Source organism: Athalia rosae, chromosome 6, assembly GCF_917208135.1.
Source record: "Athalia rosae chromosome 6, iyAthRosa1.1, whole genome shotgun sequence".
Classification (NCBI taxonomy): Eukaryota; Metazoa; Arthropoda; class Insecta; order Hymenoptera; family Athaliidae; genus Athalia; species Athalia rosae.
The window spans coordinates 12,788,461-12,807,503 of NC_064031.1; the positions used below are offsets into that span (position 1 = coordinate 12,788,461).

At 38.1% G+C, this 19,043-nt stretch overlaps 4 protein-coding genes across 23 annotated transcripts in view; 1 reads left to right on the top strand and 3 right to left on the bottom strand.

Annotated features, from left to right (window-relative positions):
- Positions 1-5,758: 5,758 nt before the first annotated feature.
- Positions 5,759-11,790, bottom strand: LOC105690844 (probable ATP-dependent RNA helicase pitchoune). The gene is made up of 11 exons (XM_012408968.3): positions 11,646-11,790; positions 11,263-11,329; positions 11,090-11,182; positions 10,899-11,024; positions 10,564-10,824; positions 10,153-10,467; positions 9,764-10,065; positions 9,528-9,680; positions 9,267-9,437; positions 6,186-6,363; positions 5,759-5,992 (listed from the first exon to the last, which is right to left on the bottom strand). The coding sequence occupies exons 1-11, from the start codon at positions 11,646-11,648 to the stop codon at positions 5,823-5,825; spliced, it is 1,839 nt and encodes a 612-aa protein (XP_012264391.2). The 5' UTR covers positions 11,649-11,790; the 3' UTR covers positions 5,759-5,822.
- A 169-nt stretch (positions 11,791-11,959) lies between these two features.
- LOC105690859 lies at positions 11,960-14,628 on the bottom strand. 2 transcript variants are annotated; one of them, XM_048657424.1, is made up of 6 exons: positions 14,507-14,628; positions 14,178-14,435; positions 13,714-14,041; positions 12,963-13,592; positions 12,675-12,858; positions 11,960-12,593 (listed from the first exon to the last, which is right to left on the bottom strand). In XM_048657424.1, the coding sequence occupies exons 2-6, from the start codon at positions 14,219-14,221 to the stop codon at positions 12,469-12,471; spliced, it is 1,311 nt and encodes a 436-aa protein (XP_048513381.1). In that variant the 5' UTR covers positions 14,222-14,435; positions 14,507-14,628; the 3' UTR covers positions 11,960-12,468. The 2 variants fall into 2 exon arrangements, with proteins under 2 accessions (XP_048513381.1, XP_012264422.2); XM_012408999.3 differs by lacking the exon at positions 14,507-14,628 and having other exon boundaries at positions 14,178-14,496.
- On the top strand, positions 14,573-15,893 carry LOC105690862 (60S ribosomal protein L24). The gene is made up of 5 exons (XM_012409003.3): positions 14,573-14,656; positions 14,785-14,860; positions 15,048-15,133; positions 15,294-15,455; positions 15,722-15,893. Exons 1-5 carry the CDS (start codon positions 14,652-14,654, stop codon positions 15,855-15,857), a joined length of 465 nt encoding a protein of 154 aa, XP_012264426.1. The 5' UTR covers positions 14,573-14,651; the 3' UTR covers positions 15,858-15,893.
- A 110-nt stretch (positions 15,894-16,003) lies between these two features.
- LOC105690854 (disks large 1 tumor suppressor protein) overlaps positions 16,004-19,043 on the bottom strand; it is a 311,797-nt gene continuing 308,757 nt past the window's right edge. For all 19 annotated transcript variants that reach the window (XM_048657365.1, XM_048657364.1, XM_048657363.1 and 16 more), the window contains one exon: positions 16,004-18,954. In XM_048657365.1, the coding sequence (XP_048513322.1) occupies positions 18,845-18,954 (110 nt within the window). In that variant the 3' untranslated portion in view covers positions 16,004-18,844. The remainder of the gene's footprint in view (positions 18,955-19,043) is intronic.

Consider the following 19,043-nt stretch of genomic DNA (forward strand, 5'->3'; position numbering starts at 1 on the left):
CGGATATCACGGCTCAACTAAAAGCTCCGATGGGAGCTGCGTACGTCCCTACGGGGGAGACTCTCTCTCGGGTAAATTCGTGAATTTTGTGCGCCAGCGCTCAACTCGCACTAGCACAAGCGCATGCCCAATCGCGCGAACACTTCCCGCCCACTGGCCATATACGGACTCCGCTCACAATACCCACGTAAGCGAGAATCCAGAGATACACCGAGCTATGTAGATTCTACACCCGATTTTCTTTAAAAAAAATCTTCACCACCACCGTTCACTTTTCTATAATAATGAACGAAGCACAGTCCTCTCTTTACCACCTTATTTCACGTGTATAGCTACGCACACTGTACTCTATTTACTTAATTTACTACGGTGTACGCACGTATATGCACGCGACTTAGCCGATAATTCTACCGCTGGCAATTCCCAACAAACTCTGTCCTGAGAAAATTATCAAGATATCCGCGAAAATAGATCGCTAATTTATACGTCTGATAAAATGATGTACGACTATTTTTAAACGATAATTTATAACTGCTTCTACCCGTTCAAATTCAGCCGAAAGTCGCTTGTAAATCGTCATAATATTTACGACACCCTTTGGTCCCCGGGGTCGTTTCCTCTGCACTCGGATGTTGTAATAATTTTTAAGGTTTTTTACGATGTTCACGTACCCAGATATCGTGAACATCTCGCGATAGTTATTCGCGACTGATAGTGTACGATAATTTACAAGCGATCTCTAGAATCATTCGTTCAAAAGTTAATCGGTATTAACGGAGGAGGTCCTCTATTCGGAGGACCATAAAAATCATCCCACGTTCGACAGGGAAAAGTTTTTTATTTCTTTTTGTTTTTTTTTAATTTCTATTTCACAGGGATAGGGGTGATGCCGTGGGATGGATTCGACACGGATATCAATTGTCTCTAGGATCAACCGAGATTCAAACGAGTCGCAGGTTGATGGAAAAAAAAAATACCGTGAGGAGATATCGGCGCGATACCTTTACCGTATCGAACGAAAATTTCGCTGCACCGCACGCGATTACCAGTAAATCCTTGAACGATCTTCATTGATAATACAATCTCAACGACGTATCCAAAGGAAGCGTAGAGGACGCTAAAAGGTGGCTGCAGAAGGCGACGTCCCTGTATCCCTCGCCCACGTTAAAACTGTCCCCCAGGGTTCTACGGATGAATCAACCCACGGATAACCTAGATTTTACCTTCAAAAGGTGAGACCAGAGCGAGTCGTCGACCAAACTGACGAGCGACCAATTACCGGTTTGATATCTTTTTTTTTTCTCTCTCGCTCAAAAAACGCGTAGGTTGACGCATAATACATTTGTACATTTGTACGTTACATGTGTACACCGATGCATCATTCTGTTTGATATTTTCTTTTTTCATTTCAATTTCTTCTTTCAAAAATGAGTGTATGCAGAGTATCGACGATCGCACCGTATGGAGTATTTTTCACAATCGTAATAAAGAAATAATAATTATTACAAACGAAGGATTGATGATTTTACAACATTACACGATTACTAAACTGCAGCCACAGCGATTCACGTATGTATACATATTTCTGCATATCCAATGCATCAAAGTCAAGTAGAAACGCCTTACGCCGGCGTAATTATCGTTGACGGGAAGTTACAAGATTTGTGAGAAAATAAAGGCATTGCATCGGTATCGTTTAAATCCATCGATGCACCGAAGCTACTCTAACAGCATCGAGTAAATAATGTTGCGTTTCTCACGCAAGCCGGGGGTATGACAAATTGTACAAATCTGGCACACCGGTGGTCTACCGAAGCCAATGACATAAATGTAACGGAAGCTGTACGTAAATATATACAAGTGTACACGTACGGTATACATACGTAGTGTCCTATTTGACAAAACGCATTATGAAAAATTTCGAAAATTGAAGCTGCCGATGGAAAATATTTTAGAGAATAATCACGAACGTAGGTTCCGAGGGGGATGAACAGTGGTCATATTCCGACTGTGACTGTCTACGAGAAGATTTCACACGGTATAACATTCGGTAATTACGGACATAAGCGAAGAGATTTCGATTTCAAGCGAGGGTATGTGTGTACGCGATTGCATAAAATTGTTGGGAATTTATATCGCTATAGGCTGAATATGATGAGCGATGACATAATTATAACGGAAGTTGCATTTATATGCTTCAAGACTGAAATTAATTACATGACTGATTGGATCTATAATTGGCTAGACTATAAGGTAGGTACGTGGTTCGGATTTATTTTTGTCGATGACTGATGTAAAACTGCATGTGTTCGCAACACCTCACCGAAAATTAATAAGTGCACTCCATTGGCTAGGCGAAGCGTTTGTAATAAACAGTTGCCACGTATACTTGATCAATAAACAATTTTATAATGTAGGGAAATAATGATATACAATATCGTGCCACACCCATCCGGAGGTTGCAGTGATACGCTCAATATGCCGTATGGTATAATATGCGAATACTTGAATGTCCGCAGACGTGAGAAACACGTCCGTTTTACGTAAATATATGAAGAACTCCGGTCCTTAGACTGTTAGAAATATTAAAAAAAAAAAAAATAAGCAAATAATTCGGTTTCGTTTCTCCGGTACACAAAATTCGACGCGAGACCGGAGAGTCAGGAACTATTCTCGCGAATGACGGCAAAAGCAAAATATAGTAGATACTTGTAACAATTCGCGGCTGTACCGAGTAAATTATTGAATCAGAAAACGCACCGGTAGTTGACATTAGAGTTGAGAAAACTTACGGACGAGCTACTTGGTAATAAAATATTGAATAACTAAATTATTATAACGTATAGCGACGAGGAGTGAGTTAAATGTGGTAAGAAAATTAAAGTGGTCATCATCGTTCACGAGATGTATACCGCAGCGATTGTGCGAACGGTTGTACCTACTTCTCTAAAAGCTTGACGCGCGTTACACATCCGAGCTTTGATAATTATGCGCATGTATATAACGAAGTTCGAAAAATTAATCTGAAAAGACTTCACAGCTGCTGATACGGTTTGAGCGGTCCGGTTGAAACTCGGTGGTTGTTGAGATCACCGCAACGTTAGCCTCTTCCGTCGGTGATTTTATCGAGATAAATTCGCGCTGTAAAGCGTCAAGAACCTGTCATACGCTCGTAACGTCACATTAAATATATGTATGTAAATAACGTCATGCTTAATTATGGGCATAATCCGTATACCGATGGAGACGAAGATTTTACCGGGAATAAAAATCAAACATTTCTTTTTTCGCCAACACGTGAATAAGAATTTATAATAACGATTCTGGGTATAATATATAGAGGAGCGCACAACTCGTTGTACTCGGGATCAGGGGCTTCGGTCATTCCCATAAAAGACAAAGTGCGCGTTGGCCGGCAGAACTATAACAATGAGCAACGTGCAGTAAATTATTATTACTCCCCAAGGATGCGCTATTACGATAGAAAACTCGAAAGATCGTAAATACCGTTGATCAACCACTCGCTCTTTGATTAATTATAAGATAAGGTCGCACGAATTCACGAATGCCCGAACAACCGAACGATGCTTCAATATTTGGCGGTACAATTAAGACATAATGAAAATTCAATACGAAAATTTATGTACCAGATAAGTCATAGCACCAGTTCTGATGTTCGTATTTCAATTTCTAATCACGTATCGCCGACCAAAGGCCAAGCAGTACACGATCACGAAAGAATAAACCTGACCAAAGACTCGGTGCGAATACACAATATTTTAGATGGGAGGGGTTTTTATTTCCATGCAGCAGCGATCGTGACATCGAAGTAGCTGTATGTAGCTACCAGATCATGAAGCAGTACCGAGCGCACCTGCTCACGTGAATTCTGATCTTCTTCGCAACGATATATAATATTCTGTAATTACACACCCGATGATGATCGCTGTACGGATAAAAAGAGAAAAAAAAACAATGTTAAAAAAAGACACGCGCCTGTAAGAATAATAATTTGAACGAACGAAAACGTATCGTACGTATACAAAACAATTCAGATTCTGAATTATCCGCTATAAGTATATACGCGGTCGCAGGTGAGTCAAAAACAAGAAATTGAAAATGAAATTTCAGGTGGTTCGCGCACACCGTGCAAAATTCGCGTAGGCCGATCCTGCGGGCGTATATAGTTGAACTCCAGAGAAGGATCTCTCTGGAGAGATTGGCAGAAATGTTTGCACCGTCGGTTTTGCTGAAGGGTCCAGAGCATATTAGGAATGTTGTCTCGTTTCCAGCACCTACGAGTGTCGCCTTCTACGATCACACCGGCGCCTACACATATATTGGTTAATAGTACAAGATGACGTCACAAGCCCATAAATGGCCCCTTGAAAACTTTCGAGTGGGAGTTTATGTACGAACAATGTTAAGAATTATACATTTCTTCTTAAGGCATCGACGCAGCTCGCCCAATAATTGGTTAATTCCCCATGGTGGGGGATCCTCTCTTATTTGTCTGCCGTCCGTGTAGCTTAAATAAAAGTCGGAAGTTTGACCGTATAAATAGGATTGGAAGAAAAAAATTTCACTTCATCTAATTTGACAAATAAACAAGGTAGGAGTTGATTTATCGAGTCGAATCTGCCGAGAACCCCGTAGAGCTCTCGCGTATCTGCAAACATCTCTGGAGAACTTTACATGAAAGTAAATCTCGCATTAGTCACAGAAGAAATTCAGATCGCTAGAGACATTTGCCCCAATTTTGTTTCGGTACAACTTAGTCTGTAAAAAAGAAACTGTAAAAATGTACAAGTGGTACGAACGAAATAATCTCTATTTTTCGATTCAGTTGAAAAATATAATCGTATGATGTACATTTTTCCGCGGTATCTCCATAAACGACACGATCCATTGTAAGATATTAGACGTTAGGTGACTTACCGCCGGTTACATACGCATCATTGCTTGCATAATTTCGAGAGACTCGCCTCGTTACTTCAATATGAAAAGTATATGTGTATCGTGTTAGCCTAAGAACGATCTGGTCTCATTCCAAGCACGAGGGTGGGCGTCGGACATAAATTAGAACCAGATTCTATACGGGCTGTATTATCTGAAATCAAGGCGCTCGACATGCACGACGACTTTGGCTCACCTTCGATATTGATTCGTTGAATAATAATTGATGTATCGATTCCCAAGAGGGTATCTCTCGCACCAACTTCTTCACAATGATGGATTCCGCATCTGTTCTTTTCTTATGCAAAGAGACTTGGCGTACCGTTTAACTCTCGTGTGACGATGAAAACAGGTCGTACCCGTCAAAGATCTGTGGTATGTGTATATGCAAAAACCATAAGGCGACGTAAGAAATATGATTGTAAAACAAACTGATATGGCCACTCCCAGCCCGCTCGACGTACAGTTGAAACAATTTCATTATACAAGTTCCTGTTACAAACTGTTAATGAATTAATTGCGTTTATATACCATTCAACAATAAGAACAAATAATTCCATCTCGGTAAAAGGCAAAAAAATCAGAGAGAGAGTTTCTGTGATCGAGCCTTTAAATTACGGATAGAAATGCTGCACCTCAAATTGTATTTTAAGAACACAGCGAATACGAATGTTCGTAAAATTTCCAAGGTCTCACGATTATTGGGATAGCGTAAATATAATACGCGAGGGATATTTGATCGCGGAAGATAGACGCACATTATGAGCAACGTAACGTACTTAGGTGTCCAACGATCGTAATATAGTGTAAATATATCGATTGGTATTTATTTTTGTTAATTTCAAAATCGTGCATAATTTATTTCCCTATCTCGCGAATTGACGGCGATCCTTTCCCCTATTTCCAGATTGCCTGAACGTTTTTGAACGATCAACTTGTCGCCGACCACTCGGGTTAGCGTTCAGATTTTTAAAGTGTCCGTAACCACCACCGCCTTGACGTTTTCTCGGTCTTGAATCCTTGCTGATTCCAACTTCTGTGATATTTATTATTAAGGAAATTATATTATATCTCCCGTCGATGAAAGTCCCATCTTAATCCCAGAAGATTTTCTTCCAGACAAGTTAAGCCCGGAAGCGATCAAGTAAAAAGCTTTCGGGAAATTCATCAACGTTAGGATGTACGATTTTTCAGTTTATTCATTTTTTTTTTTGTTGTTGAAAGGATACTCAGGTCGACAGCTGGCGGTACCACAAACCCAAAGGATTTCGCAACTTTTGCTAGATCCAGGGTCTCGACATCAAAGATTTGCTTGAGGTGATGCGAATCGTACGCCCGTACGTAAGCTTTGAATGCCTCCTTCGCGGAAGTGTTCAAAAAGTAGTTCTTTGACACCAATTTTTCTAGCTGAAAGACGTTTGAAACGAGAAAATAAAACATCAGATACGGCTTCGTTCAAATCAGCCTTTCGTCGGGTGATCTCAACGAATGATCGAAAATTAAAATCCACATGGAAAATTTCAAGTATCTTGTTACACCCGTTGCGATGCTTTTGTAGGTTCTTCAGCTAAGCAACACTCAACGATCTATTCTTTCAGCTAAACTTTCGCAACAAGTAAATGAATACGGTGTGCTGTTTATGCGGAAATTGACAAAAGGGTAAGCCTTGGGCAGTACGAGAGATGGAAGACCCTCAAATTGGCGTGATACAATCGACTCGTGAAGAGCAATATCAGCGATACGGGTAGCCGAGAAAGGTAAAATCATCGGATCCCAGTAGCCATGGCCAAGACGCAGATTCCGATCTGCCTCTGCAACCCGCGCGCGGATTCTGGATTGGTTACCACCGCTCAAGAAGGGAGTGGCACATGATTCACTCGCGTGGGCGCGATTCCCTCCTCTCCTTACCATGCCTTACTTATTTTCTCTGCCCCCCCCCCCCCCCCCATTCCTCTTTTCCTACAAGTCTCCCTCTTTTCTTGATGAAAAAGACGAAACTTGGAGGAACCCTCTACGCATCGGCGGTAGAACCGATAGCTAAGATTTTCGTAATGTAAACATCTCGTGAGAAAGGAACAGAAAAGAGAAAGACTTCCGATTTTCCGCTACCCCCGTATAGATCGGAAATTCGGTCAGGAATAAATAACAATCATGCAATCACACGTGGTTAAATAAACACCCCTCAAACATTGAAGTTTTTCCGAGCAAACAAGACTCGGTTTACACGTGCAGCTAAAAGTATAATCCAACAACACCACTAAAAAATTTGCGATGTCAGTCTGTACGAAGCCTGGAAACTATCAAGGGATTACTCGCGAGTTTCGAATCCACTAATTATCCATCAATGTCTGGGACTGCAGGGTCGTAAAGTGGATAATAAGTCGCAAGAGAGGCCAAAATAAAATTGAAGAATTATTGCCCCTGCAGTTTTTCTTGACCAGAGACTTTTTCAGTTGACCGTAATTAATGAGAATCTAGAATTGACTCGATTATCTCTCATCGAGTCTTATTTGTCTCGGAAAAAATTAAGATCGATTCACTTTTTGACCATATTCTTTGTTAAAGGAACATTAATTGAATTAAATATTGTGAATTTCATTAAATTTGATAGTCACCGTTTATCAAGAAATATACCCCCTTCAAGTGGGTGGCATTACAGCTAGTTTGATTTTTTTTATATATCTTTATACGTAACGATCGCCGTTCACGTAGATCGTGTGCATAATCAGAGACAAGTACGTTGTTGCCAGCATAAACGTTATTCTGATTTAATATATTTTCATTTTAATTCTACAAAAATGGTCGAAATATTTAAAGATATATGAAAAATGTTAACTGAAGAATAAATTCCAGTTGCTTATTCAGAATCGACCCACTCAAAATGGTGAAGATTTTCATTATCATTTATTCAGGAGGATTCATAGAAACGGAAGGTCACGTGAAGACGCGTCTTATCAGATATTTGTACACAGTAGATGGAAATAAGAGGATTACAGCTGATGAAAGACAAGTCGTTTCACCAGATAGGAATTGGAAAAAACTAGACCAGGCAAAAACTGTGGAAGTTATTGAACCTTGTGTTAAACTCATTAAGTAAAGAAATGGGATAGTTAAAGCGATCTTCGGTACATAGAGGATCTTTTTTGGGCTCCATTCATTGGATTAATTAAGACAAAAATTAAGAACAAGTATTTTTTGATGGGATTCATAAAGATCGATTCAATTATTTGATCTCTAAATTTTCAACTCCAATCGACGATCGCGTTGAATCGATCTCAGGCATGGTAGAAATTGTAATTTGGATAGAACAGGTCAACTGCAACTGCGCTTGGTTTAATTTGATCGCACGTAGAATCGGAAGGTCCAGTTTTCTGTTTTTCTTGCGTTATGGAAGTAAAGGCTAAGAATAGATTTCCGGGTCGGCAAAGTAATAAAATTTCGAAGGAGGGAGAGCCGGAACGAGAGGGGTGGCTGGAGTGCGTGGGCTGATGTAGCCAAGACTAAGGTATTTATAACAAGACTCTACCAACTTTCGACCAACACCCGGACCCGATATCCCTGGAATTGGAAGACTCCTCGTTGGGTGCAACTCGCATCTGATTAACGATCAACCATATTGGACAGAAATATGTTATTCTACGGAAGCCTTTCATTCTTCAGCGCGCTGGCTTGGCTTGTAGCGTATTTCGAAAATCTATTCATAATGTAATTCTAATCGGCACAACACTAATGGTGTCTATTAATAAATCTCAATCAAGTACTGCCCGCGATGATTTCAGCTTTCTCAGACACTATTTTTTTCCCAGCACACAAAACCCCTGTCTAATTTCTAACACCTGGTATCTGCTTAAAGTGTTGCATGCAATGCTCATGGAACGACGCATTATTATTAGATCATGTGTCATATTTTACTGGCAAAGTTTCAATAACAAATTCGGGGTGGTTGAACAAAAAATGTCCACCTCAATGACACGGTTCAATGCATGCTGAAGGTACTTGACTCTTCGTAAATTCGAGAGAAGAAACAACGACGTATTGACCAGGCATCAATACTTAAATCGGAAATGCCAAATAGCGGGTATCGGATTACCATGAACTTGCAGGAAATGTTGAGCAATTTCAGTGGCAGTATACCACGCTATTACAGATCTCGAAATTTGCCAACAATTTTTTGGCAATCTCATGTCTCTCGCATTACTGCAGTGACAGATTTGTGTCGCAATAGAATACTTAACATGCAACAACACGCGGGTGATTCAAACTTTAGCTACTTGCCATGATATGTTGAGGCGTATGATATGGTTACTCACTTGTAACTGTATGTCAGCGATCTTGTTCCATGAGAAATCGAACTCATTCACTGGGATACGGGCTTGTTTCAGGTAACGAAGGAATCCCAATTCTTCTGGACGAAGAACCATCAGAGCGTGTCCGCTGCTGCCTTCTCCGCGAGCTGTTCGGCCAACTCTATGAATGTATTCCTGTAATTAACACAAAAAAGTGCGATGTTTACTACCGTGACTCTCCAGGGTCGTTGAATTTTTTCACGCGAGATCTCGGTTTTATTTTACCTTGGGATCATCTGGTGGATCGAACTGCACAATCCAATCAACATCGGGGATGTCAAGACCTCGAGCAGCTACGTCGGTGCAGAGAAGAATACCAGATGTGGCATTGCAGAATTGGAAAAACGTTGTCGTCCGTTTAGTTTGCTTTTGTTTCCCCTGGAAAGAAAATATTTCAACTAAGCTGAGTTGGAAAAATACGAACAAGTAAAGATATCAATAGTACCGATGAAAAAACTTACGTGAATGCTCATTACTGGCAGATCAATGTAATTCAAAAGTTCGTGGTGATATTTTACGGACATACAGGAACTGAAGAACACCATGACCTTCTTCTTGCGATTTTTTTTCAGGAATGTGAATAAAAGTAGAAAACGTTTCTCACTTGGGCATACTACGTAGCCTTGTTCTAAACCTTCTACAGTTGCCTTTTCTTTTTCATCATCTACACCCACATATATCGGCTCTTTCTTCAAAGCGAGCGTCGTTAATGCTTCGGTTTTCTTTGACTGTGTTGCACTGAACAGCATCGTTTGTCGTCGCTCTGTAACAATAACGAGAAATTCGAATAGTATCAGGGTAATGCCCAGGGTAATGATCAAAAGGGTCATAAATAAAAATGAAATCTTACTGGGTAAAATGTTGATTATCTGCTTCAATTCTTCTTCAAAACCAATATCCAATATACGATCGGCTTCGTCAATTATTAAACATTGTAGATTTTTATATAGGAAGTCGGGGGTATTTTGCAAATGATCCAATAGTCGACCAGGCGTTGCCACGACAATATTAATACCCTTGGAAAGTTTATCGGCCTCAGTTTTTCTATTTGCACCACCCATTAACAGGCCATATGTATGATGATGATATTTCATAAGCTCTTTAAGAACACCAAATGTTTGCATGGACAACTCTCGTGTGGGGGATATCACGACACAGCCGGTACCTAACAATAGAAAATTTGCAAAGAGTAATTGCGAAATCGCTTTTTCCAAGTTGTCAGCAACAAGACATTATTCTTTTCAACATTCAAAGTACTCACCATTGCGTGGCATGAACTTCAATTTGTAGATGAGTTCGACAGCTGGGACGAGAAATGCTAAAGTTTTTCCTGACCCTGTTTTGGCAGCCCCAACAAGGTCACGTCCTTCAAGTAGGGCAGGTATTGAACGTGCTTGGATTTCAGTCATGTTAGTGAAACCCATATCTGCAATTGCTTTCAAGGTGTTTTCGCATACCTTGTCTTGGAGAGATGAAAAGGCCGTGTTGTTCATTATCTCCAAGCCCATAGCAGATCCTGGCACTTAAAGATTTCATTCAACTTAGAACTGATCATGATGAATAACTTTTATTATTAGCAAATATAGATCTACTCACATATTTTAGTTACATCACACAGTGTGGATTTTTCTTCTAATTCCTGAGGCCCACTGTCTTCTTCATTTTCATGTTCATGTTCAAGATCTTCCTCAAGTTTGGCCTTCTTGGATTTTTTCTTTTTTTCTACAAATCAATTCTTATTAGCGTCTATAAAAATGCTACAGATATTTCTCAAAGTGACTACTCACTCTTAGCTGTGACATCTGCCGGAAGTTGACGTTTTACTCCATGCCCATTTTCAATCAATTCTACAGTATCATCTAAGTTTTCTTCCATATCACCTAAAATATAATACATAGTGTAATAGGAATTTATTATTAGTTACTTGAGATTATAATTGTAATAACATGTAGAAACCAACCTTGGTCAGATTGTTTAGGGACAGCAGGTTTACTGGGAGCTGATCTTCGCACGCTACCCTTGGGCGCCTGAAAGGAGTAAGCCTCAATTACACTGGAGTCTTTCGGCATACACAGAAGATAATTAATACTTTGTGGAAAAACATTATGAGAAACCAAATATGCGTTTACGTCAGGTTAGGATTTGATAAATGTGTTAGACGACAACGAACTCTCAGATTTATGATATATTTGAAGCAACTAATAAGAGCTTATGAGTAGAATGAGAGTTGTGAAAATTAGAAAACTTTTATAAGATGTAAGAGTACTGGAAAGAGCCTTGGAGGTTAGATAGTTGAAAACACATCGTCTAAGCTGTTTAAAAGACGATACATAATTCTTTTACCATTTCAGCAGAAGAAAACTGAAGATCCGTTTTCTATTAATGCAAAGTGAGCTTCACAACCTCTAGAAGAAATAACTTTCAAATCTCTTTAAAGTTGATCACTGTTAAACCACACTGTTCCATGCCGCGTGTGAAGCAAGAAAGCATGGCAGATTTGACTGTTTGAGCAAGTGAGAGGTCTTTTCCACCTCTTTTTTACCAGCTCTTGGTATTTACTACTGATATAATATACACAAGCCACCATCTAAAGCGGGATTTTCAACGCCCGATAATGTTTAAAGATTTAATCTTTGACTTAAAAACATAAAAATGATATCAGAGGCCGTGGTCTTGGATTTTTTATGATTTTTATCGACTAACAAAATAAAGGACTTGGGATGCTCGGTGCATGTGGATTGGAAATAAATAAAATATAGGTGATTTATGTGTTGCATAAAAATTTCTATAATACTCGGTTAATGGTACAACAACGGTACTTCATGGCCTAAAAAGAAAATTACGCATTCATTCGAACCAGTCGATCATATATACCGTGAACGCTGGTGAATGAGTATAAGAGGCAACTTTCGATTTGTGTGGAAAAAATACTTTTGTTGGAGATTTTTTCTGTATGTGCATAGTGTAACTTAACAAAATTACTGCGATGAAAAAATAAAAAATCAATGATTATGTAGTACAGCATTAGTCTAACCGACGAATTCAACATCAAACATTTTTCTCAGAACGGCGACATGTCCATCATTATTGAGTATGTATACCTTTTAGCTGATCACCCAAAATATATTCACATAATCATCATCAGCATCAAACTACGAATTCCAACTCATACTCGCTTGCAGCTAGCTTCATGTTTTGCAAGTCTTTCCGGATTAAACGTTCGATTGCAAAGTCGGCAAGGAACAAGCCGAGCGTAATGCTCATCCCAGTTTACCTGTGGCGCCTCATCATCTGGGAAACATGAACGTACCCAGGAGTGAAAAATTCATTTAATAATGATTAACAAAAATATACGCTTCACTCAATGCTCACCTTTTTTCTGTTGCACTGCTATAATCTTCTGATCTAGTGCCAATGGATCTATTATGGATCCAGGATTAGATTCTAAGGATACCTCGACGGATACTCTTGATTGGCCAATGCTAGGTGATGCCATAACGGGTGTGCGGGCTAGTTGACGTGTTGGCTTCATGGGATCAATTATTGAGTGCTTAAACTGCAATGGTATCACTACTGTTAGGAGATTTAGAAGTCCAGAATATAATTGAATTGTTACCTGACAATGAGCTCAACTTGAGAAATAATAAACAAATCGCATACCTCATCCAAATGTACTTCATCATCCAGCTCTTCCAAAGATTCACTTGCTGTTTCTTCCAAGTCTGGAGGTATGATATCCTTCCTCTTTGATTTTCCTTGTTGAGTGACAGGTTTACTCCTGTTAGGAAATTTCGTTTGATGCATGTCATGGCGAGATGGATAAGTGTGCGGATTTTTGCCTTTTCTCTCTCTTTTTTCTTCAACTTTGTTACTTGAGCTAATCTTTTTGATGCTCTGTTCAACTTTCTTGGCTGGCAAATCCAGTTGAGCTCCACTAGGTTCATATCTTTTTTGCTGTATCTTGAGATCTTCTGCTTCATCTGACGAGGATGTAGATGAATCAGAAGAATAAGTTAGATTTTTGTTCACTTTTGTGAATTTGAGGGGCTTCTTCAATTGAAGTTTAGTAAATGAAACTCCAAGTTGATCTGTTCCAGGTGAATCAGGACTGAAAATGCTTCGTTCAGCTTTTTGAAGTTTTTTAGTTAATTTAGTAGATGGGCCAGCAGTAACTGGGGCAGTATTTGGAGGAAGATCATCAATAAGTCCCAATGCAGTCAAATTTGGGAATTTCAGCTGCACATCGTTAAGTAGTTTTTTATTTTGAACCATGTTCTCTTTGTCTGGTTCCTGGGAGTTGGGAAAAAATGATAGGTTGGTCTTAGTTATTTGTTAAAAGCTAAGAATTACCTGAACTCGTTCGTTTGTTGAAAGAGAAAAAAATGGTAGAAAATTTGGTCATGAAGTTTACCTGATTTTGACATTTGGAATGACTACATTTGCAGGATTCTCCACATGAAATTTGTTTTTTTACACAACCGCAAACTTTTGTTGAGCATGATCCCTTACAGCTACAACCTTTACCAACAATTTTATATGTTTGAGGGCTGTCTGCTACAGCCAAAACAATGGTCTCTTGTTTTTTCCTGGATCCAGTAGTAGTCTGATTACTATCATTTGATAGTACTTCAGGTGTCAAGGCCTTGAGCTGTAACTTCAGTAACTCAATTTCTTTTTTCAAATAATCGTTCTCCGAGATAAACTTCATTGGACTTGTTTGAGTGTTTGCATCCTGATAGCTATAATTCAGATAATATAACATGCTATTAACTATTTAAAATTAGATTGATGAGTATGGGTGCATTGCCTGAAGAATTGGTCTTTGGTCAACAGTAAGTGAGTGAGGTAGTGAAGTACTTCAAAGCAGGGTCTTACGTTTGACGTAAATCCTTTTTTCGTGTGTGCTTTCGCCCCGCCATTTGATTTTATGTAAAATTTAAATTGATTATCGTATACACAAACATATAAGTAAAGTGATAAAGCAAGTGGGAAACCCAATTCGTTGACAATCCGTTGGTCTGATGGCTAAACTATCGGTTTTTGAATTCTCAGTCTCAGATTTATGAAATCAACAGATCAGACACGAAATCCTACATAGGATCCACTATCAGTCGACTACGATGGTGTCGGGATCTACAATGATAGATTCAGACTCTGCTTATAGCATGCTAACATTTTCAACGACCTAACAATGATCTACCCACCTATCGAGCGCCACCATAGCCTGAACGTTCTACCACGTTCTACTCTCAACGTTGCTGGCCATCATATTGCTTCCCCTTCCAAGGTTCTGGGGTGCCCTCCACGAGCTCGGCGTTCTCACGCTCTTCCGTTTCCTGTCTAACCAAAATGAAGTAAGTGAGCCTTCGACTTCGTAGTAAAAATCAAAATATAAAAGCGCGATCACAGTCAATCATGTTGACTGCTTACAGTAAAGCTGTTGGTGACTATTCATGGACTAATTACATTTCAATATTTTTAGGATCGGACTTTGTGCGTACAGTGGGTACAAAATCTACCCTGGCCATGGCAAAACCATGGTCAAAGTTGATGGGAAGGTATGTTTAATCAATATTATTTAATCCACGTTTGTTGGATAATATTTTGAAATAGTGCTGCTAGTTCATAATTCAACATACTCTGCAAAATTTTCAACAATCTCTTGCACAGATTCGATGACTTTTGAAATGTCAAAAACACTGTGAACCTAACCTCGAATTAATCAATATCCTCTATACCTTTCAGACGTTCACTTTCCTCAACTCAAAATGTGAGGCTGCCCATCTGATGAGGCGTAACCCTAGGAAGGTCACATGGACTGTGCTTTACCGGTATGAAAAATGATTTATTCAGTGTGATTATTGTGTTTAGTGTTCAAAAAAACATATATCTTCTATGAGAAGAACCTGCTTCACTCTCCAGATTTGACAAGATCCAATCGTACAACTTTGCTAGTTTGTGATTAAAAATAAACAATCAAATATTTTACAGCCGCAAGCACAAAAAAGGTCAAGAAGAAGAGCAAGCCAAGAAGAGGACACGTCGTACCCAGAAATTCCAGCGTGCGATTGTGGGTGCCTCTCTAACAGACATTATGGCTAAGCGTAATATGAAGCCAGAGATTAGAAAAGCTCAGCGCGAGCAGGCTATCAAGTGAGTGTCCTAAGTCATTGTTCAGTAAATCTATTTTCATTGTTATAGACACTGTTCCTCGATTTCAATTGCTCATATGATATCGATTTCAGAATGTCTTAGAGAAATATAAAATATCGGGCTGCTTCACCCAGAATAGTATGATATGGTTACTCTGTCTGGCTTTGCGGGTCCAAACAAATTTTGTTATTAGAACAATTCTTTGCTGTTATCTTCAGTATTTTTGCATTCACTGTAATGTTCATTGTTCAACTTACGTCTTCCAGAGTTGCAAAGGAGCAAAAGAAAGCTGCAAAAGCAACAAAGAAAGCAGCAGCACCACCTAAGGCCAAGGCTGCACCTAAGCAGAAAGCAGCCAAAGTTCAGCAGAAGGCTGCTCCTCGTGTTGGAGGGAAACGTTAAATTGTAACTTATTAATAAAGGACTTGCTGCTTTCAATATCAAGGTGTTTACCATTATCTAGATTAGCCCCAAACCTCACTTCTTCAAGCAATACAGAAGTTCAGGTGAGTGAATTACCACACTGGAAAAAATATGAAAGGTGGGAGTTAAAATTGGTAAAACGTTTATTAACTATTTGAAAACGACGAAACAAGGTGAACATGAGATTGAAAATTCAATAAGTAATGTTATTTAATAGACTATAGAGAAATGTATAATAGGTGTCAGTAATAGTATTTTTTTTCTTCTCCTATACGTTCATTTATTTGTTATACTGAGATAGATTTCTTTGCCTCAGTCAATTTCTGGGTCTCTATATGTTTTTTTTCATATATTCATCATCAGTCACAGTAAGTTACGCTAGCTGAAACTGAGGTTTCATGAGGTTTTACATGGCTCGCCGTATACTTTCTCATTGAAGCAAAGAGCGTACTTACGCAGAGTTGAAAATTAAAATGAAAAAAAGATCACAAACAAAAGATCTAATTTTCCATCCGGTTGTTAAGAACTACGCGAATATTAAAAACAACATTTTTAATCAGAAAACATTAATTCTTTACAGAATAAAGGCAACTGTGTATTCAAATGTAATCAGCATGTTCCACATAAAGTCCAATTGAAATTTCCAGTTAGATAGGGCATGTACGTACTTTCTACCGTGCACAGACCACCAATGTAAATAAAAACTTTATCCTTTACCATTAGTTATTTATGTTACAGATTACAGTGAAATTGGCAAATCATTTTTTTTTTTTTTTTTTGTAATAACATCAGATCTCTACCAACTCATTTTTTCCATCTCAAGTCTTAAATTTTTCTCATTATTCTTCTCTTATTCAATTTTCTAAAAATCTAAGTATATTTTACCTTTTAATTTAAATATCAACATCGTGTAACGTAAATACAGCTCATTCATGAATTATGCGGACTGACGCAACAATGATGGAACAATGTTTTCATTTTTTGAGGCAGTCTGCGTACGTCTTAAATGGACTTCTAAATATGTAGCCGCCTGACGCCTACGCTCTTGATTTTTCCTTTGCTCTTCGTCTACTTATTTATTTATGTTCTTTTACTTCCTGCATAGTTAAATTCATCCCAATATTATAGGTATTTACAGTAATATACCTACTATTATATTATATAATAATTTAGTAGTAGTATTTAAATTACAATAATATTCCTTATATAATGTTGCACGTAACCCATTACTGGCTTAGTTATCTAGCTGTACAAAACATTATATATCGTTACCCTAGTTCTAGAGATTTGTCCTGTGAGGTTAAATTTAATAGATTTTGTGGATTACGCTTTATCGAGTTATACGATATTGCTTTTCTATCATATTATTATTTCATTCCGGTACCGATGATATTTTTTCGCTCATAGGTATAATTTTAATGTCTATATAATTTCATTTTCCAACAAAGTACAGCCATTATCGTATTAGCGATAGCTATGTGGAATAATTTAGACATTGATCAGCTTAGTATCTCGTATGTTGAAGGTTGCGTTGATTTATTACCTGCGATTTATTTACCGTCAAAATTGATTAATCGTAACATGTGATTATTCGTTTATTAAATTATTTTTTTGTTCTGTTTTTCCCCTTTTTCTTCTCTTTCTTATTGCGCTATGCAATTAAGTACATTAAAAAATACAGCACTACTTCACTCGTATGTAATCGCGGTAAGCTATAAGAGTCAGTGAAGGCAAAAAGTTGTTATTGTTTCAAAACTATTTTTGCTGTTTGAAATTTGAAATGCCGTTCCTTTTTACGAAAAACATGTGGTAGGAAGATTTGCTCGATGATAATAAACGCGATGAGACATTATTGTCTCTAACTGATTTAACGTCTGAATTAATGAAAATCATTATTATACAGTTTAAGTAGTATACAATTTGCGGATATTTTTATTCGTGACAACTCATATAGTAACATCTTACAGTCAATGAATAAAAGCAGTTTAAAAGTAGGTGAGAATCAAATTCTCTTCATCGATATTTCCATGTGTCTCTCTATTTTTCGTGCGATAGAGCCTGATTAGAATGAAATGAAAATGATAATAATAATGATAATAGTATTGATCGTAATTAATAATAATATTAATAATAGTAATAATAATAATATATTTATATATATAATATATTCAGCTGACCAAAAGAGTCTCTAATCAGTAATCACACTTTTGAGACTATCGTCAATCTTTAAAAGGTAATTATTAATCAAGCTCGAACTCCTGTTCATCTCTACGAGCAATAGCTACTGATCGATCTATTGCAACGCCATATATAATGTTATTTATAATCTCAGTTGTAATCGATCGATCAATTTCATTGCCGAGAAATTTTTTCTATCTTACAAAAATAAAATACTTATAAATTCGACTCTGTGTATACCAATCGACTTTATCGCTCGCTTTTATTTTATTTGATTTATTTTCAGCTTTTGTCAGGCAAAAAACATACAACGAAATATCATTCTCAGATGAGAACAACGTCGAATTCTTCACCCTCATATCCTACTTAATAATTATAAGCGAGATGATGTTCTCTTCCACTTTAATCATACTATACGGTATAATAAATCATTTAACAATATACTTGGATTACGAGTAATTGCCTACCATCCTAATATTCACACAATATTATAATAATTATTAACAAATTTGAGAGGGAGACTGAATATTATTCTTTAAATTCCTTGTGGCAATTCGAGACTATAATTGAAGCAATCAGCTTCACGCCTTAACTAGGACATTGTGCTACTTAGGTGGGGGAGAAGGCGTAAGAGTGTTACTTAGTTGGTTTATTAATAATATTTAATCATTACGCCTGGGAGGTAAGGTCCAGGCATTAGGATTTGTATTAGAATTGTAATTGGGATTTGCGTGAGGTTGATGAAGTTGATGAGGAAGGGGATGGGGATGGAGATGGGGGGCAGGTCGTCACAGTTGCTGATCTCGACTCGGCACCCAGATGCTTGGACCTGACTGCTCGCTGATCACCTCTTTCACCTTCAAGTAGATATCTTCCGGTGTGTCTCCCTGTACCACAGCTGGATTGGGAAAAATGAGATCATAGAGAAATATTAGATACTTATAATCCACTATCGCTTGGTTCGACGGAACATGAACCGCGTATTGA

Coding starts and splice junctions, on each gene's coding strand:
- LOC105690844 (XM_012408968.3), bottom strand. Junction 11,025..11,089: donor GGCAGATGTCACAGCTAAGA/GTGAGTAGTCAC, acceptor ATTGATTTGTAG/AAAAAAAGAAAAAATCCAAG. Junction 5,993..6,185: donor ACCGCCAGCTGTCGACCTGA/GTATCCTTTCAA, acceptor TAAATATCACAG/AAGTTGGAATCAGCAAGGAT.
- LOC105690862 (XM_012409003.3), top strand. Junction 14,861..15,047: donor TGGTCAAAGTTGATGGGAAG/GTATGTTTAATC, acceptor TATACCTTTCAG/ACGTTCACTTTCCTCAACTC. Junction 15,456..15,721: donor CAGCGCGAGCAGGCTATCAA/GTGAGTGTCCTA, acceptor TACGTCTTCCAG/AGTTGCAAAGGAGCAAAAGA.
- LOC105690859 (XM_048657424.1), bottom strand. CDS start 14,221: ATGGCGGGGCGAAAGCACACACGAAAAAAGGATTTACGTCAAAC. Junction 14,042..14,177: donor AAAAAGGATTTACGTCAAAC/GTAAGACCCTGC, acceptor TCTGAATTATAG/CTATCAGGATGCAAACACTC. Junction 12,859..12,962: donor ATGAAGTACATTTGGATGAG/GTATGCGATTTG, acceptor ATACCATTGCAG/TTTAAGCACTCAATAATTGA.